This window comes from Melospiza georgiana, chromosome 4 (assembly GCF_028018845.1).
Source record: "Melospiza georgiana isolate bMelGeo1 chromosome 4, bMelGeo1.pri, whole genome shotgun sequence".
NCBI classification, from domain to species: Eukaryota; Metazoa; Chordata; class Aves; order Passeriformes; family Passerellidae; genus Melospiza; species Melospiza georgiana.
Window position 1 is genome coordinate 49,074,567 of NC_080433.1, and position 19,962 is coordinate 49,094,528.

At 38.8% G+C, this 19,962-nt stretch overlaps 1 protein-coding gene across 2 annotated transcripts in view; it reads right to left on the reverse strand.

Moving 5' to 3' along the window:
- MON2 (MON2 homolog, regulator of endosome-to-Golgi trafficking) overlaps nt 1-18,844 on the reverse strand; it is a 65,152-nt gene extending 46,308 nt beyond the window's left edge. For both annotated transcript variants that reach the window (XM_058022156.1, XM_058022155.1), the window contains exons 1-4: nt 18,657-18,844; nt 5,718-5,781; nt 1,673-1,800; nt 748-879 (exon numbers count right to left, since the gene is read on the reverse strand). In XM_058022156.1, coding sequence (XP_057878139.1) covers nt 748-879; nt 1,673-1,800; nt 5,718-5,781; nt 18,657-18,767 — 435 coding nt within the window. In that variant the 5' untranslated portion in view covers nt 18,768-18,844. The remainder of the gene's footprint in view (nt 1-747; nt 880-1,672; nt 1,801-5,717; nt 5,782-18,656) is intronic.
- Nucleotides 18,845-19,962: the final 1,118 nt, after the last annotated feature.

Genomic DNA, 19,962 nt, shown 5'->3' on the forward strand with positions numbered 1-19,962 from the left:
AGCCATACAAGATTCAGAATTTTCTTTTGCCTCTTCTTCATGTCTATGATTTGTGGACCCCACTCTGATAGTATCACCACATTAGTTTAAAATCTTACAGCAACTTGACTGAAACATGAATGTGCAATAAATGTCCAGCTGTAACAAATTTTGTACAATGTAATCTAGAAGAGCAACTTACAAAGCAGTTTCACAATTCACTGATGGTAAACAATGTTGCATCTTCAAAGAGAAGTATCTTATAATTTATATTAAATGGACCGAGGCCTTATTTTTTGTCCTAGTTGAAACATAATATCCAAAACCTTTCATATTTAAAACTATGACCCTAAGTTAGTAAAAGAAGAGCAATAACTGGACTGTTTTCAAGAGATTTAAGGCAGAGCAGAAGGCAGCTTCTTTTAACATTTTCTCTGTTACTGAGAGTGTACACTGTGCTATGTGCTCTGATTCAAATTCAAAACTACAACATATTTAACACATGAGAAGAATAGGCATTAGCTCAGTATTTTTATTTCAAATTTCAATCAAGTCCAAAATGCATTATTGTGGAGGAATTACAAAACACATGGAAAAGGAAGCTAAAAGAAATCCTGTTTTCAGAGTCTAGCCATAAAGACAATAGGGACACAATAGAATCAAGAAAGTCCCCTCCTTGTTCATGTTTTCACATGCTTCATATGTGAAAATTCTCCATCTTTCCCCTTGGATATTTCAAATTCAATAGCTGATACCACAAATTCTTACCTTGGACAGTGCTTCATCATGCACAACTGTATTGGTTGTTAAAAGTACAAGAACTGTTTGGAGCAATTTAAGTTCTTCAAGACTGTTCTCCATCAACTGCCAAAGCATATTGATAATGTTTCCAGCTGCAGCCTACAAAGAAACATTTTTTGTCACCTATTACAATATTCATGTACTGGTATATCATATACATATGTAAGAATATCACTGTCATAAAGACATATCACAACTGAATGTGCCTATTTGTCTATACCATAGCACTAAATTGAGAATTCATTATAAAGCCAATTTCATTGTCATAAGCTTCCCAAAGTCACTTTGAAGAAGTGACAACAGAAATGTCTTAATATGTAGTACAAATTAAAACCTGTACTTAATTTTATACTTGGAAATATGGAAGACACAGTAAAAATATATTTTACCCTCAGAATTCACTAATGTAAAATTAGTGTAATTTTACATTATGCAAGCACAACTGAAGGTGTATTTTAACAGCATTATTTTCATCAGCTTCCTAACACACTATCATGACATTTACTGCTGCAGAAAATGTGCATCCATTTTACCTTATTGTTAAAAATAAAATGTAACAAAAGCACAATAATGTTATTGCACAGAGTATATTTGTGGATGCACAAGGTTCATTACATGTTCAGTTACCGCAGTAGAACAATGTGAACTAAATGAGCTGGTTTCAATTTTCATGGATTTCCTTCTAGAGGTTACTAATATTGCCTCACCTTTTTATTTAGTAATGTAAAAGGTTTCCTTTTAAATTACCAAAAAATAGATATAAGTAGAATATTTTGTGGACTATGTTCATTATAATATAAAGAGCCTCCTAAAACAATTCATTCACCTTCTGTTTGAGGTCTATATTTTTCACTCTGAAATATTTCTGGCTTTGTATAAAGATCGATCTTACCTCTGAAACAACTTCATGAGACATGAGCCTCTGTATGGCTGCTAGACACAGCTGAGTGATCTTTGGTTCTTTTGTTCCACAGCCCATCAGAAAAGGCTGAACCACCTCTGAACTGTTCTCTTTCAATGCTTTCAAAGAGAAATATGGAAGCAGTCAATGCTTAATACTTTGAAAAGTACAATGCAAAAGCTGTTAACCACACCTATTAATAAAAGCAATCTCTAGTTTCAGAAATTTGGGATTTACACATGGACCACAGGGAAAAGCCAAGTGAAGACAGACACTAGACTGACACAGCTCACTTCCACAATTACCCTGGCCAAGACTCAAATTCCAAGCACCTTCTCCCTTATACAGTCAAGTGACTTTCCAAATCCAAAACATCCATTGAAGACCCCATGTGGTTAGCAAGAAGGTGCAAGGTTCTGCCAACCCCAGAGCTTTCCCTGGCCTTGCCCCAGGAACCAGGCTCAGGCTGGTAGCACTGTCCTTCTGCTCTGCTTCGCCTCAGCACCTAATGCAGGAGCAACCCAGTCTGGCACAGAGCAACATCCCACAGCACAGGGCAGGAAGGGGAAGGGCAAACCATCACTGACAAAACAGGAAGGGAGAGACTAGACTGCATCCTGGGTACATTCACCTGGCTGTGAATTTGTCAAATGCTGTTTTAGTGATAAAGGGTAGCTCCTTAAAATGGACTTTTGCCAGGAGAAAACTAGTTCCCATAAACTTCTCTCTTTTCTTTTGGTTTGGTGTTTTGTTTTGGTTTTTGTTAAGGAGAAAAAGCTTCACAATGAATACAACATTCTACACTGCATATAAAACAGGTCTTTTTTCCATAAAAGTAATTCAAGAAATCTGACATAGTAAAATTTCAGAATATGAAAATACCAAAAATATGAAAGGAAAGCATGGCTCTGACTGATGAGTGGTTTTCCATCTGCAGGTATGTTTGCTGATTCATGCAAACTTCTAAGATTTTAGCCGCTCATCACCATTTCAGATACTAAAAATTTCCTCACAGTTGAAAGTTCAATGTCTGTTCTTACACTGAATGTCATACACTGTGTTTTAGTCTATGTGTAATAAAAGAAATGTATTCATGAAAAGTTTCACACACTTTTCAGAGGACAGCAATTACCACAAACAAAAAATACATTCTCACATAAAAATGCAAACATGATCTATACTACTAAGCATCACTACAACTAATTTGGAAAAAAAATGAAACAAGTTAAAACTACAAAAAAATACTTCAGTGATATTCTCCAACTGAAACACTGACTCGTAAATTTCTACAAAAAGAATAGGCTATTATAAATTATGGATGCCAATTTTCTATAAGATAATAGTTCTGACAGGGTGATATCAACACACAGTCCAGTTTCATCAGCCTCTTCAGAGCCAGTGCAGGCTCTATGTCCAGTTGACGTTTCTGAACTATCACTAAATTCTAACCATCAAGCAGAACAAAGCAAGCAAAAAGATACCACAAAACATTTATCCTTAATATGAAACTTGAGATACAGTTCTGAATGGTTAAAATGGCATGAATTAATAAATAACAAGACAAAGAACTAATTTAGTCTTTTACAATACATTCTTCTATAATCCATTAAAAGCAACAATCTCACAACACAATCTATATAAGTATTTTTATTTAATGAATTTGAAAAATCAGTGTTTTGTAGATCTCCTTTGGTACCTATCTGGTTTTATAGCAACCAGGCAAAGTTGTTCCCCATTCAGAGGATCTGGAGCTAAATGCTGATTACCCCTTCCAACTCAGAATATTCTGTGATCATGTGTTTCTGTGGCTGTATTAGCTTCAGTCTTAAAATGCACAATAAATTTCTCATTGCCAGGTCTGCCTCCATTTTGCTACCAATTTACAGCAGAATATATTAAAAAGAAATCTACCTTACTGAACCATAACAAATGAGAAGGTTTTGTGAAGTATAACTTACCTGTTCATTTCATCAGCAAGATTACAATTCTGATTTTTTAGAAGAACTCCTAAACCATAAGTTTTTGCACATCTCAAAGCCACATGGAAATAATTTCTCAAATTTATCTCCTGTGATAAAAGGCTTTCTCCTCATCTGGAATTTTTCAAATTCTTATAAATAAATAATAAAGTATGTACACACTGACAAGAATGAAGACTTTGAAACAGCTCAACTTAACTTTTCAAAGAGAAAGAGAGAAGTTAGATCAATGACCTCAAAGTTCTGGCAGGTTAAACATATCCCACCAAAAATAACAAAGATTTTAAGATTTTAATAAAGATTTTAAGCCTGCCTCTATTTTCCTAAAAATTATAATCCTACACAATAAAATGCTTCAAGAAAGCACCAGATCAGCTTATTCAAAATAATCTGATATCTTTGTTCTTATCTATATTAGTGAAATGACAGTTCACATCAAGATATTAAAAAAATCATATCCTGATCAAAATATTTATTTGTATTACTAGAATGTCTTGTAGATGCTCCTAAATAATCTAGCAGTCAAAATGTATCCACTGATTCCACAATTACATTGTAGCATTTTGCAGCTTTATTATTACAAAGTGATATACATAATTTTTCTTCAGAAGACTTTAAATATTAGATAGACAATCTCTTGACACTACCTTATGTATAAGATTAGCTTTTAATTGATACCTCAAAAAACACAAAAGTTCATAAAGAATTGAGTCTGTTTAGTGACATTATGCTTTAACTGTGGAATATTAGGATAATGTTCAGGCAAAGTACATTTTCCCAGTACAAAACTGTGGAACAGAGGAAGCAAAATTTATTATCCTATTAGCAAAGATTAACTAATCAAAATAACTTTTAGGACCTGCTGGTTTCTCAAACCTCTTAACAACAAATCTGTGCAGGTTTTTTGAATGAAATAAATACTAAGTACATTCCAGTTTGAACTTGAACTTTACAAGAGTAAATAATTTTAAAAATTTTACCAACTAAGAGAAAGTGTTCCCTCAAAAAGATGAAAGCAAAGACTGCCCATCCATGACTAAATTTAAAGATCTTTCCTATCTCTTCCCTTTGAAAACTAAAAAACAGAGAACTTTGCAGGATTAGAAACTAGCTTTCTAAAATAAAAACTTCTTTATGCAGTAATATGTTGACAGCTTCCAAAATGGCTAAATACTGCCTTCCCTTTTTCATTTGTGTATTTTGACATAGCTGACATTACCTGGCAAACTTTTCCCACTTATGTCAGCATACATGACAGCAGTAAAAACAAAGAAGATAAACAAATAAAAAAGAGGCATTAAAGTGAAATAATGAGGAGTGGGTCTGTTAATACAAATAATCCTAGAAAATGCCTCTTTAACAATACCTGATTGACATATCTCAAAAGTAGATATGGTTTTGCAGCTATTTCACTGGACTTGCCAAACAATCTAACATTTCAAGGATTTTGACTACATCTGGGGTAGACACTCAATTATTGATGCAGGGACATTCAAAACTGGCCAAGGGCTTTACCAGCAACTGACAAGGAGCCAACTTTATAAAGCTGAAGACAGTCAGGAGATATTGTTTAAGCACTTACAAATCTGCATCTCACAAGATACGTCCCATCCCTTAAGGCATTGGAACATCTTAAATTGAATTATCTTGTCTCAGATAAAGACAGATTTTTGCCTGCCAGTTACAAGTCCCAAAGGCTGGACTAATACACAGATGTGGATCATACTGCAGAACATAGAGCACTCAACCACAACAGCTAAAACACTGAGAATGTAGGGCCTGAGTATTTCATGGTACTTTTCTAAGTGGATGATTACTTTTGTAGAGCATCAACTGAAAGTGGAGCCCTTCCTCAGCATCCTAATAGCACTAACAAGAAACAAGTAGTGTTAAAAAATTTCTGCACTGGATTTTTTGCTAGGTGCCCAAAAGTAACGCATCAACAATACAGCATACCCTTAAAGACAAGAAGCATTATTAGACATATCCAAGACATCTTTTTAACATTTTGATCTGTAACTCAGCTTTATTCTTCCTACTGCACAGCAAATAATTACCTGCCAAAATATCTGTGTTTCGTGCAGCTATTGTTTTCACTTTTATTATTCCTGATTCAGCAGCCTGGAAGAAAAGAAAACAAGTAGTTTAGATGCTATATCATAAATCAATATCTGTAAAGAAATAAAAAATATTGTAGATAAATAAAAAGGTATAGTCTCAGATAAAGAAATGCATTTGCAGTTGTTTCTGCCAGCAGAGTTAATGCAGAAGTGAAATTTTTGTAGTTGCTGGAATTCCTTTCTAGAATTCCACAGGAAGGGTTATAGTCAGAACTTTTAGAAATCATGATTCTCATTGTATTACTTTCCAGCCTTATGAATGAAAAAAAAAATCACTAGTAAGTATAAACACTGTTACAGTCTCTAGACAGTTTCAAATTACAAGTATAAAAATGAAACCCATCTTCCCCCTGGATTTTGGCTCCCAAACATCCTATACAAATGATCCCATGGCAATGCCGCACAGGTGACTTTCTAACAACACTTTCTGCTCTTCCCAGATGCCACACAGAGCACAGCACCAGCTCCTCTTTCCCTTTGCCCCAGGTATGACTTGGCAGAGCAGCAGCATCATCCTCTTGCTCTCCCACTCCTCCAGCAGGGCCAGCCCAGCCCAGCCCAGCCAGGGCATCACACACGGCCCAAGGAACAGCAACTCCCTCTCCAGAGCCCACAAACACTCCCCTGCAGAAATCACTCCAAAGCCGTGCTCTCCAACAGAAATCGAGCCAAACTGGAAACAACACTGAAGCTTTGCATTTCAAGACCATGACTTCTGAAAGCATTGTGTACAAAATAAAAGAGATATATTATACATTGTGGTTTTCCAGTTTTTAAATTTCATTAATACACTATAAGACTCCGCAAAGAATTAAACAAATCAAAATAAATGCAACAGGTTTTCCCAAATGACTGGATGCAAATTGCTGGAAAATACTGTTCTGCAAATTTGAAAGCACATTTCCCCTTTTATTTTAGCTTTGTATTTCTGTGCACTTTCAACACTACACATTACTATTTTTCCTCTGATACTACTATTTAAAGATGTGTGCTGTCACCTCCTAAAACAGACTAGAGAAGCAAAGAAACTGTCATCGGAAATATGAAAATGGTAGTACATGAAGTTTTACCAAGTGTTAATATTCCCTCTCCATCAAAACATTATTCCAACAAGGTTTCACAGAAAGTCAGGTTAAGGTGACTGTATAAATTCACAATTTAATATTTAAATTAAGAGTTGACATACATATTTCTCAAAATAGCTAAATGAGAAATGCAAAGCTGAGGGGTTTTCGTTTGGTTGTTTTTTTAAAAAATTTTATTTCCCAAAACAATATAGGAAGACTAAACAGAGTGTTCTGGAGATTTATTTAGATTTTTCTGAACACAGTTTTCTACTTTAAAAATGAAGTCAATAATATTCACAGTGCCTGATTAACAATACAACATGCTCAAATGAACACAAAGCAACATGAACATATATATTTTGCATAACTAAAATAAGGCATGTCAAATGCAGCTCTTATTTATTTTAATGATATTAACTGAATGTGTTGAACTTCTTGTCATAACACTTTGTTTCTACTAATTAATATGAAGGATTTGTCACAGTCCAACTTCAATCATCTTTAAATGAAAACTAATCACAATTACTAATGGCAATTGATTTCTGTCTTGCCAGGAGTGACAAACTCATTCTGATTCCAAGAAATATTAAGTCTGCTCATAGTAGTGGCATTCACAAACACCATGCACTTTGCACAAAAATTTTCCAACATAATGGCTCTCAGTTTTTTCTGTGCTGGCTTTATATAAAATACTATATATTAAAAAAAAAAAAAAAGTAAAACAAAACAACTGCTGAATATAAGCATTCTTCTCCATGAGATACAGAAATTTGTATGATCGTCTGCATGATGCTATGGTTTCTATTCCGAATCTCAGTTAAAAATATTTACAGTTAAAAACTAATTACACCACATGTACCCTACAAAATACTCTATTATATGTGTAAAAGAGACAACATATTAACACTATAAAAATATACCTCAGTTGATCACAAATAGCCAATAGAAAACATGATAACTACAAACAGTTCTAATCTGTATACATTAATGTAAAAGTGTGCTGGGATTGCATCAGTTTAAGTGGCAAATTAAAAGATATATTCCTAGCTTTTTAAGTTTACAAATTTACATCAATTACTGTAGCAGTTTGCAGGACACTGTCACATGAGAACAGGATCTTATAAAGCACTAATCAAGGAGAGAGCATTATATTGTGTGTATATATGGATACAAATATGATAATTTACTTTCACATAAATATAAGACACAATGTTTTTAAATCAATACCAATTTTAGCTGCAACATTACCAGCTTCCCTTAGCACCACAACTCATAGCAGCCTAACAAGCAAGTCAGTTCTCTCTTTATTTTGAACAGAAGAAAATATACATGGAATTCCTGAAACTTAACAAAGCTTAAATGTATTTAAAACCTTCAGCCAATTAGATTTCCAAATCTGCTGCTTTAATAATTGTGAAATGAATGATATAAAATGTCTCAAACACACACATGCCATTATTGAGTTTTGGTTCATGTTTCTCCTGAAGCAACTGCAGCATCCAGTCTGGGAAGGTGAAATATTGACGAAGAAGAGAAACTGACTCTCAGGGATAGCACATATTCAAGTCAGTCTCTTCCAGCACTTTGATCTGGCTTTAATCAAACAGTCAATAATCCCCAGTAAAATTCAACAAGACCCTACTACACTCAAACACGTGCCCCATCATCTTTCTGCTTCCATGGAAATTACCAAGTATTTGCTAATTACATGGAAATCACCCTTCACAGAAATCAAAGTAAGGCAAAGAGACAACCTATGTACCAAAAAAAAAAACCAAAAAAAAAAACAAAAAAAAAAATTAAAAAGATCAGGAGAGTGCAGTTTCAAGCAGACTGAAAAGGAGTCTGTGCATAACATCTATGTTCTGGCCTCAAAGTTCCTCTCTGAATGTACAATCTGAAAACAACATTCACAGCTGCCTTACAGACAGAGGTTCTCTGTGGAGATGCATAGAGACTTCAGGAGCTTCTCAGATCCAAAACTCTTACTCTCCTAACAGCCTTCTCAGTCTTCAGTTGAAACAGGGAAAACTTTCAGCCTTCCTGTCACAGGTATGCTGTGAGCATCTTCCCAATTTTTGGAAACTTTTAGTTTGTTTAGGATCTAAAGCACTTATTGGGTAAGAGAAGCAGATAATATCCACTCAGGCAATCAGTAAGGAAAGATTTAACACATCCTCAAGCAAAACCAACATTTGCCAACATCTAGGTAACAATCATGAGCCAAATTTTTCCACATTACATATATTTAAAGATCTGTAACTCATAAATCACATATGAAGGTATTAGGATAACTGGGATATTCAATTCTACATGAATTCAACATGACATAAAGGCAAGCCATACACACCATGAGTGGTAAGTGGATCTAGAAAGCAGCAGTTCTTCAAATCTGTCTTCTGGGACATTGTGGAAGCTCCTAAATTCAGCTGCAGTAGGCAATCTACATTAAATAAAGATACCACTTGAGCTAACTCCATGATCACCATATCATTACCCCGCAGCCCAAGAACAGGACTTGTCTTGGCAGTACTAAGAATAATAGCATGGCATATGCTTGAACATTTAACATTAATAGAGGTACATCTTGGACCTCTACTGCAATGCACACAGACAGGCAAGGAAAGGACCAGAGGCATCAGCTGGGATGTGATCTGACAGTACATCAGGTGCTCTGCAGTAATCCCTATGGACTTGTCATTCATTACTCTGGGGGAAACATGAAAGCGCTACCCTTCTTTTACTGAAAAATGATAACATAGTTAACAACTTTTCATAAGGGAAAGATGACCCAAAATTTGAATCTAAAGTGAGAAAAAGTAATTGTTGTCTCTGCCATAGCAATCGTTTCATTAAAAGTTTCAAATTATTTTTTAAAAAAGTTTAAAAAGGATAAACATGCTGATGTTCAAAGGAATTTGTATCTAACAATTAGGAACAAAGTCAACACCTTTTTGACTTTATAAACCAAAAATACATATATTCCCATAAGGATATTTAATGCAACAATCAAACATGTACTAATTTATACTAAGGATTGATCTAACATCAAGAATCTTTTTGTATGAATTTCTAAATGTGATAGCATTGTTACCAAAAGTTAATAAAACCAAGAATTTTCACTGCTAGTGCTTTTGAATGACCATTTGTGTTTTCATTGTACATTGGAGCAAATTGCTATCTCCAGAGACACTAAAATTGTTTTAACATTTGAAGTTCTTGATTTCTCTATTCTCAAAAGAAAAGCATTCAGAAAGAATGATTTTTATTGGTATTTACATTACATTGTTTGCCAACCTTTTATTAAGACTGGATGAGAGTAATATGTTATCTATAGTCACTTGCATATCTCTTACATGAAATAAAAAGGGCAATTTTTTTCTATCCATGACTGTCCGCCTTTCCAACTGGGACACTAACCCTATATCCAACAGTTTAAATAAGAGGTCCTCCTGTCCAAAGTAGAGTTTCACTTCATTATTATTCTAGCTTGCTGCGCAAAATCACACTCTGGACCATTACTATACAGCTAAGCTATTGCTTAAAAAGAACACACAAAAAACTCCTCACTAAATCAGTCTCATGAAAGCACTCAAGTGCACCACATTTGTGTGAAAAAGCCCTGTACTTGCCTCCTGTATTTTTATCTTCCTCCCCCTGAGTACAACCCCTACTTTGACCCTTCTCTTTTATGTATACTCATTTTACATGTAATTTAAACTGGCAAAATGCCAGTCTTGATCTGACATTGCTGTGCACTCACAGGGGTTTATTACACTGAACAGTTTATCATTTTGTTACAAAATTATCATAAATTCGGAAAACAAAAAGCTTTAACAGATTTTATCATACACTTTCTTCTCCAGCTGAAGATTTAAGATATTGCAGTTTATATTTTTTCAAAAACATACAACCTTGTTCATTCCAGCTTTAGTGCAACTATATTAGTTGCTCTCATATTCAGAGTGCTCATTCACACTTAACAGGAATGACTACTCCTCTGGCCCATTAATCTTCTGAAACTGTCAGTTTGCAGTACCAGTAGCCAATTCAGAATGCTGAAGGTTAACCATCAGTAATGCCAGGAGAATTGCCAGAGTTATCTGAAGTCTTCAGAGCTGCTGCCTCTGGAGCTGCCTCACTTGACGTGAACATAGAGATATTCAAATACAAATACATACTACCACAAGTTTTCATTTGACAGTCAAAATACTACACCTCAGCTGGAAAGAGCATCACATACAAATTAACAGATCCAATCACAAGGCATAACATAAAACAACTCATTACCAAACTGCACTAATGTAGACAGAAAGGCAAAAAAGCTAACACCTGAAAGAGAAGAAACACAAGTCACATAGCAATGAATTTCTAAGTTCTTCTTCTCTCTTCAACAGAGAGAGCAAGGATGTACCTCATATGTTGTACTGTATTCTGTATAAATTATATGGATACCTAAATAGCATGTATAATACATTATACATGGTATCTCTCAGGATAAGGATATCTCTTAAGATACCCCTACACTACATAGGTACCTAATGTATATAACACCTTATATACATGCATATATCTAATGCATATAATACATGAGATACCTGTGTAGCATCAGGATGTTCTGAGAGAGCCCATGTCCAGCATTAAGAGATTTCTGAGTGATCCATTCAAGTACCACACAACTGATTTTAAACCACTGAAACAGAGCACTTGCACTTGAAACGTAGTTACATACTTTTGACACAACAATTATCATTCTATGTTAAAAACAAAACAACACCCTGTTTCAGAGCTTCAGGAGACATACACTTGAAGTTCAAACTAATGTTGCCTTCAGCTTCTCAAGCACAACAGACAGCACCAGGCAACTTTTGAGGATTTGCCACAAGCACTATATTCAGTCAGCAATGTCCATTTGCCAGACACCTGGTAAAGGGAAACAACAGTTCACAGTTTAGGCACTAGTTGAGAACTGGAGTCACCAAGGATTTCCAACTTCTGCTGCAAGTTTCCTGCATAATATTCAAAAAGCCATGGGAGGCAGATGAGAATTAAATCAGAGATTGGGATGCACAAATTTAAATATTTAGACTCCTGTTGCAATGGAGATTGTCTCTCCTGAATGCCCCTTAATTCTTAAAGCCTCTCCTTGAGCTAATTCAGCTGACCCACTAGCAGGGGCTCAATGCAGAGGTCTAAGCTCAGGCCTCTGTATCCAAGACAACTACACGCAGACACCAGAAAACCCAAGCTCTTCTGGACCAGAGGCTGGAAGTCAAGGAGGAAACATTATTGAATCTCAAGTGGCAATGGAGAACACCCAGTGTGTAGGTGTTCAGCGCAATCAATGAAGCTCAGACACCCAACATCAGGCAACTTCATCCTGCACTGAAAAGTGTAACTTGGAAAGCAGAAAGACAGACCAATATAGTGAAAGTTTTACCAATTTTCTTCATTCATTACATTTCAAGGCATTACATGATGAAGAAACTTGACCTGTGTGCCTTATGTGAATCACTTCAGAACATGTGACATTTCTATTCACAGACTAAAATGATCACATGAAACTTATGATTTACAATTGACTGCAAAGCTTAGAACACATCTGAATAGATGTTTTCCCCTGTAAGACTTTACTTTTAAAAACATAATTTTGAAAAAATACTACTGTAAAAAGGTCAATATTAAACAAAAATCACTGCAAAATTAATGGACTCCAAACATGAAGCTAGCGGATGCAGCAAATGGTAAAGATCAGAAATGATAAAAAAAACTAAAAGAGATATTAGGGATTACTGGTTTCAAGTTACCAGCTCAGCTATGGGCTGGCAACTCAAGAATGCTACAGAGTAATCCCCAGTCACATGCACAAAACACATGCTTTAGTGCAAGCTGCCTAAGTATGACAACATACATTTTACAGAGCATTGTTTCTCTATTTCGAAAAAACTCTTAAAACACAGTTAAGTGAATACCCATTAAAAAAACCAACAAACAAACAAAATCCTCTAGTTTTCATCCTTTTAATGTTGTGAAGACCTGAAAATAAACGTGGAAAGTTCAGTGTAGGTTGAATTCCCTGTGGGCTATAGTGTCAGAATTAATTAAACCATTTTATTCAAAAAATAAAGCAGGAAACCCAAAAACTTGGTTACTCCCACAGAAAATGGTTTATGTCTTCTTTCCTAGGATCATTTGGCTCATCCTTTTAACACTAAAGTAGCAGAGCAAAATGAATGCAGAGCACTCAGAAACTATTCAATGCTAGAAGTATATCAAATGACTCAGATGCTCATATCACAAGACAGCTCAGCATGTAATTTCTTTCTTAGCCTTCTGCAGTATGTCTACTGCCCTATATTCAACAAAATTTCTGAAATATTATTACCATTACAGAACAAACAGCTAACAAATATTCACACATTTTAACTGTTCCTTCCAGTTGCATTAGGAGTCCTAATGATCACTTTGACATTATACACTAAATTAACTGATCTGTATCTTTTTAATGAGTGTTTACCTTTTGCAATACATCCTCATGTTTAGTTTCACACAGCTACCCAATGACATCAGAGGTTCTCTAAAAAGAACAAGCTTCCCAATTACATTAGCTTTAAAATGTGTTTGGCAGATCATTCCTAAACAAGAATGATGTAACCCAGGGGACTGAACTGTCATGTATGTCACTCAATGCAAACAAGACTGGACTCTAAAGGAAGAAATGTAGAATAATGCTCGTCTTCACACAACACAGCACGCAGCCTCTCAGTAAGGGCAAATCCTATCTCTTGTCTCAGGCTAGTCCACACCACATCTACTGTAACTGAATAATTTAAAGGTCTGCTTTGTCCAGAAGTCACTCAAATCCTCCCTTTTTAACTTTTACCCTAGCTTTATAAGGCTACTTGCCTGCAAGAAGAGTTACTTATAAAAAAAGAAAAATTAAGTCTGCAAAATTGGATTCTATTCTTTTTCCCAGATACAGCAAATTATAATACAGTTTCAAAAAGATGTCTATGTGCCAAAGGTGCACAACTCAACAAGTAGCTAAGTAAAAGCAATACTGCTCCTTCAAACAAGGACTGGGTAAAGAAACAGCACAGTGAGGCTACCAAAAGCTTTCTTCCAAGACACTCAAGAGAGCACTTCTACTGATCAAAATATTCAAAGCTAATTCTGCGATGCTCTTCCAGTGGAGGCAAGTCAAATACAACCTCTTTCCCAGCCCCATTACAGCAACAAACACCCTAAAACATACGGGCACCTGCAACCCATTACACAACAGCCAAGAAAAGGGCATGCCCTGGCCCAGGCCAAGCTGACCCTGCAGTAGTCCCTGTCTGCCCCAACACTGCCAGCCCTCTGCCTTCCCCTCTCCTACCAGCAGAGATGTGCCTGAAACTGTGCAGGGAGCTGGATAAGAGTTACTTTTGTTTGTTTGTTTGTTTTTGGTGGTATTTTTCTAAACTCACTTTGCTTTTACTCCTATTTAAAAGTCAAGAAAAGACCTGAGACAACACAGACAATACAAGCCACAAGCCCACAAGAAAGTTGCGACTGCTTGATTGGATCTGTGTAAACAACAAGGATTTACATAAAACTGGAATTCAGGCTGCAAGAAACTTTTGGGTATACTTATTTCTCACTTTAACTCCATTACTTCTGCCAATTATAAGTATTTTCCCCTTGCATTTCTAAGGTTTTTAATGCCGTAGAATTATCTAACCAAATCAGATGCAGTTTACCGAGCAGTATTTTCATTCTGTAATAAGAAACAGCAGGTAAATCTATTTAGGACAGTAAACCATCTTCAATTCGGTGATAAGAGAAAATTCTTACTCCAGTTCACCAAGGAGAGGACCACAAGCTTTCCCCAAATGCAGCACACAATACCAAAACTCCAATCACTAGCAGGTCAAAACAGTTTATAAAGCTCTGTGTGTGCAGCATGCAATTCAGTGCAGCATAAGCAGCACTGCAATACTCTCTAGGACAGAGCAAATCTCAGAGCCCACTGTATTAAAAATTATGTGTTAAAGATCAAGTAGTATTGTTTTCTAGGAGAAACACCAGATTATTTGAGATAACATCAACAGGACTGATGCCTCTACCAAAGACTGTTTCATCCTCTGCGATTTCAAGCTCCAAAAGACAGTGTTTTATTTACATTTTCCCTGAGAGCTTCTATCCCATCCATGGCTGGCATCTACTTTTCTAATTGGGCAACAGAAATACATCATGAAAATACAAACATATTTTCCAGCAATGTCATTATTTGCATGTCTGCCAGTATAAACAGGTTTGGCATATCAGAGACATAGTCACCATATCCCTTCTTGGTCATAGTGTATAGCATTCATGCCTAGTACACTTCTGTAGTCACTGCTGATCTGAGGAAGTATCAAACATAAAAAACATCCAGCAACAAAGAGAAACGAGCTTCAACTGTAATAGTAACTGGTATTCTCCACACCCTTTAGAAAAATAAGTCTGTTTTGTTATTTAAACCCCAAACTTTGTCAGCAATACAATTTCAGGTTCTTTCTGCAGCTCCTATTTTTAAAGCCTTAAATGGCATAACCTAGGAAAAACCTACTTTGGTATATTTGTTAATATAGAGCACAGACAACGTATGGATACTTTGGAGCCAACATCCTGTTATTTCTCAGTTAAAAGCTCTAACTAAGGGGAAGGAAGTTGGCCATATTTGTGTCCAAGTTTAACAATGGGAGAAACTCACTAATTTCAACGTTTCTGAACAGATTATTGAAGTCAGCAAAAACCTCAGATTCTACAGCTGTGAGTTACTCGACTTACAACTATACAATTTTCACATGAACATGACCTACTAAGAAAACTTCAAAGACTCAGAGTAACAGAAAAAATGAAATTATAGTCCTCAAAACATTGAAGAGTTCAAGTTCCATTTTCAATAAGGTTTCATTAAGAACTCACTTCTACTTCCTAACTGAGGATAAGATCTAGATCCCATGGTTGGTTGTCCCCTTCTCTTCTCCATACAAACTCCTCCCTCATCCTCCTCCTCCAAAAGAACTCCACTAAACTTCTTCAGCTGTGTCATATACATGCCTGTTCAGAGAATCATTTAATATTGTTTTGGTGTCTCAGAACCTAAGAGATTCTGCACAATTTTGTAATAACATATGACTTAGAAAGGTGTTTAGAGAGTGAAAACTAAGCCCCTTTTAATAAAAGAGGCTCTATTTTTCTGATCATACAACTGGTCTAAATCCTTACAGTACTGGTTAAAGAATTTACTCAGGTTAATCATCCGAGCAACAACCAGAACTGAGAAGTACATTACTACTTTTATCACAGCAAACCCATCACCTAAATTCACTTTGTAGAATTTTAACACTATTAATATAAAAATAAAACAACAAAACCAGAACAGACAATTCATTTTAGAAGTGGCTGAAGATAACAACTGTGTACCTATCAAATCTAACAACCTTGATTTACATCTCATAACTATTAATTTGGGACTAGGAGTTTTTCAATAATTTTATCCCAGTATGGTAAGCACATTAAGTGACATGAAAGCATACACACCAACTGCAACACAAACTCATAAATTACAATGCATATGGGAGAGTTTAGTTACACTACAAATTAAAAAGTGAGCTGGTAAGAATCTGTTTTCAAAAGCCAGTATTTAAACATGGTTTAAAAAAGTGGTGCTGTTTCAAGTCAGTAAGAAGAATATGCCATTCCTCTGATCATTCTAGCCAAATCTAATCATGATCAGACCAAAAGCATGCAATTAAAATATCTCCTTAAGCAGCTGAGATTTGACAAAAAAAGGACACCCGTTTTCTTTAAAACTAGAACAAAAAAAGGGCTTCCAGAAGTGAGGAAGTAAGATCGTTTCCTGCAACTGTATCATACATCCTACTGTAAGACTGCTTTCGCCTCAGACTGTTTGTCTGAGGTGAAAGCACAGAATTCCCAGCAGAAAGTCCCACCTCCTTATAAACATCTTCCCATACTATTCCAATAAACCTATCCAAATCCCAAACAACTGTGAAAAAGTTTGTTAAGTGCTTTTAATGAAGAAAGCTACACAAATTGCTGTCAATTTAAAGTGAACAACACAAAGGTTGAGCTTACACAAGAATATGATGAACGTGCTGAACAAGTATGAAGTACACACAGTAGTTACTATAATATTCCGCCATGGCAAACTTAATGAGGCATTACTAAAAATACTTAGCTTATGAACAACACTGCCCAAGTCCTTTGGAGATCTCAAAGAAAATAAATGTTAACACAGTGGGGAAACTTGTTCAGAGATGAAACAAGAGTCACACAGTAATACACAGAAGGGAGTGCAAGCAGCACTCCCATCTCCCTTCAAACACACAGAAGTTTCTGTTCTACTGACTGCAGCTCTTTCTTATTTACATGTGACCACACACAATTCGTCAGGACTGATCGTAACTCTCTCTCATTTTTCTGTGACCACACAAAATTTCACAAACGCACCAGCATTCCTCTGCAAACTAAAATAGCTCACAACATTCTCTGCTACAGTGTGTCACCTCATGTCTTTCAAAACAAGCACAGTCATTAGCTTCAATTCAGCTGTTAAAATGTATGTTACTTTGTACAACATTAAATATGCTATCATTAATTGGAACTTTAGTCACACAACACCCGCAATGCCTTTCTCAGATGCTTCTGGGTCTGCATCTTAATCTGATCTAATTGTTTAATATTTTTCCTCCCGCTATTTCATAGAAAACTTTTTTAAATGGTAAGCAGCAAACTGCTGATAGGGAAAAAATTAACTGTATAAAAACAACGGGAAAACATATGGTTAAAAAGTATATTTTAAGTTAGCAAGAAAAATTCGGATTCCTCTTCAATTAAAATAATCCTGTTCACCGAGATTACTGAGGTCTCAGGCTGCACAGCATAAAGTCACGTTTCAAAACCAAAATACACAGTCCTACTGTAATGAGTATATTAAAGAGTTTCTTAAGAAGAGAGGAAAAAACAGTAACCCAAACTTCTGCGTGTCCCAAGCTTCCTCAGCTGTGCCCACACCGCTGGAAAGCCACACAGCCCCAGAACGACGCGGCAGCGATGACGAGCGACCGCCACAGCTGCCACCGGCAGTCACGGGTGTGCAGTGCTGAGGAATAAGGCAGCGGGCCGGGCAGCACAGCCCTCGAGAGAGCGGCAAGGCACAGACCCGAGGGGAGACCTGCGGGGCCCCGGCTCCCCCGGCAGCCGCAGGGCCGGCCGGGGCTGAGCACGGCCCTCCTCGGCCGGAGGGCGCCCGGCGGGCTCCCCGCTCGCTCGGGGCGGACAAGCCCCAGCGCCGAGCCCGCCTCCGGCGAGTTCCGCTCGCTCCGTGGCGCCGACACAGCCGAGCCGAACTTTGCGTTTCTCCCCAGGGCGCCGAGGGGCCGCCCCCGCTTCGCCCGTCGACAGCCGCTCTGTCCGCCAGCCCCAAGGGGCACAGCCCGGCCCACGGCCCCCGCCTCGCCAGCGCACTGACAACAGCAGGCACAGAACACGCGACAGGCACGGCCACATCTGGGCACAGCCACATCTGGGCACAAGCACATCTGGGCACAGCCACGGCTGGGCACAGCCACGGACCTCCCGCGGCCGTGGAGGTCGGAGCTCACCGGGAACGGCACCGGGCTGGGTACCAGAGCAGGGGCTCGCCGGCAGCTCCGCTCCGGCCCGGCCCCGGGGCCATGGAGGCCCCTCCGGAACGGCGTCCGCTGTCCGGCTCAGCCCAGCACGGCCCGGCCTGATTCGGCTCAGCGCCACTCACCTCCTTGACGGGGGGGAATTTTTTCCGGCACTCCAGGCTCAGGCCCCGCAGGTCCCCCTGCATGTTTTCCAGCAGTTTCTTCACGGCTTCGGGGCTGCTGGTCCCGGCCATGGCGCCGCCGGGCCAGCCCCGGGCCGGGCGCTGTTCCGAGCGGGCAGGGGCAGCGCCTCTCGCTCCGCGGCCCCGGCCGACACGTCTGCGCCCCGCACCGGAACCCTCCGGCCCAGCCGCGTCCCCTCCCCGCTCCGCGTCCCCCCCGCTCCCACAATCCCGGGCGCCGGCAGCTTCCGCACACACGGCCGGGGGCGGGGAGAGCGGCGGCCGCCGGCTGGGAGGGAGGAAGGCGCGGAGGGAGGGACGGAGGCGGCACCCGGAGCCGTCCTGCCGGCCTGGGCCGGGCGCGGCCCGGGGAGCGGGGCTCTTTCCCCGGGGTCCTTTCCCCGCAGTGTCACTGGGTGGGCGTGAAGGGGCAGGAGAGGCGCTGGGACCTGGGCCGAGGGCGGGGAGCTGCCGTGGGGAGGGGACAAACTGCGGCGTTCGCGAAGGGTCGCTGAGGCAGGAGGTGGCGAAGCTCTCTGGGTTTCAGCAGCCGCCAGCCCCGCCGAGCTGCTGCAGGGATGTAGGGGTCCGTCCCCTCTGGCCAAGTCCGGCTCTTAGGAGCGTTTGATTTAAAAAAGCAAAAAGCGAGGTACACTGCTTTTCTTTAGAATCCTGAAGTTCTTGTTTTCTTTCCAATGCGAGTGAGTGTGCTCTGAAACAGATTTCCCGGAGAGTTTGCGGAGTCTCCCTCGCTGGAGATTCAAGAACCGTCCGGATACAATTCTATGCAATGTGCTCTGGGGTGAGATGACCCAAAGTGGTCCTTTCCAGCCTTGCCCGTCGTTCTGTGGTTCTTCAGCAGGAGTGAAGCTTTGTGCCCTCCTCGGCTCCGTGGTCTCCTCCGAGCAAAGCGAGGGTGAACCCTTCGCTGAGAAGCTTTGAGATAAACACAGGCGGGGGAAAAACGAGGGCATGTGAAATGGTTGGGTCCCAGGTATCTTCCATGTGTCCCTCGGAATTCCGTACCAGCAATTTTTAACCCATTTGTAAAGCTGGCTCCTGAGCAACTCAAACACGCTCTTCAGTATCTGTTACTCGTAATGCAGGGGAGCTTAGGCCTGATGGTTGCCTGGGAGCTTCCTTCTGGAGGATACCATTCATCATTCACCATAACAATTAACATTGCACAAAGATTTTGGTCTCTGCAATAATAATTTTTCCATATTCTTGGTACTGCAAATGCTGTACTGTGCTGCCTGCCCACATG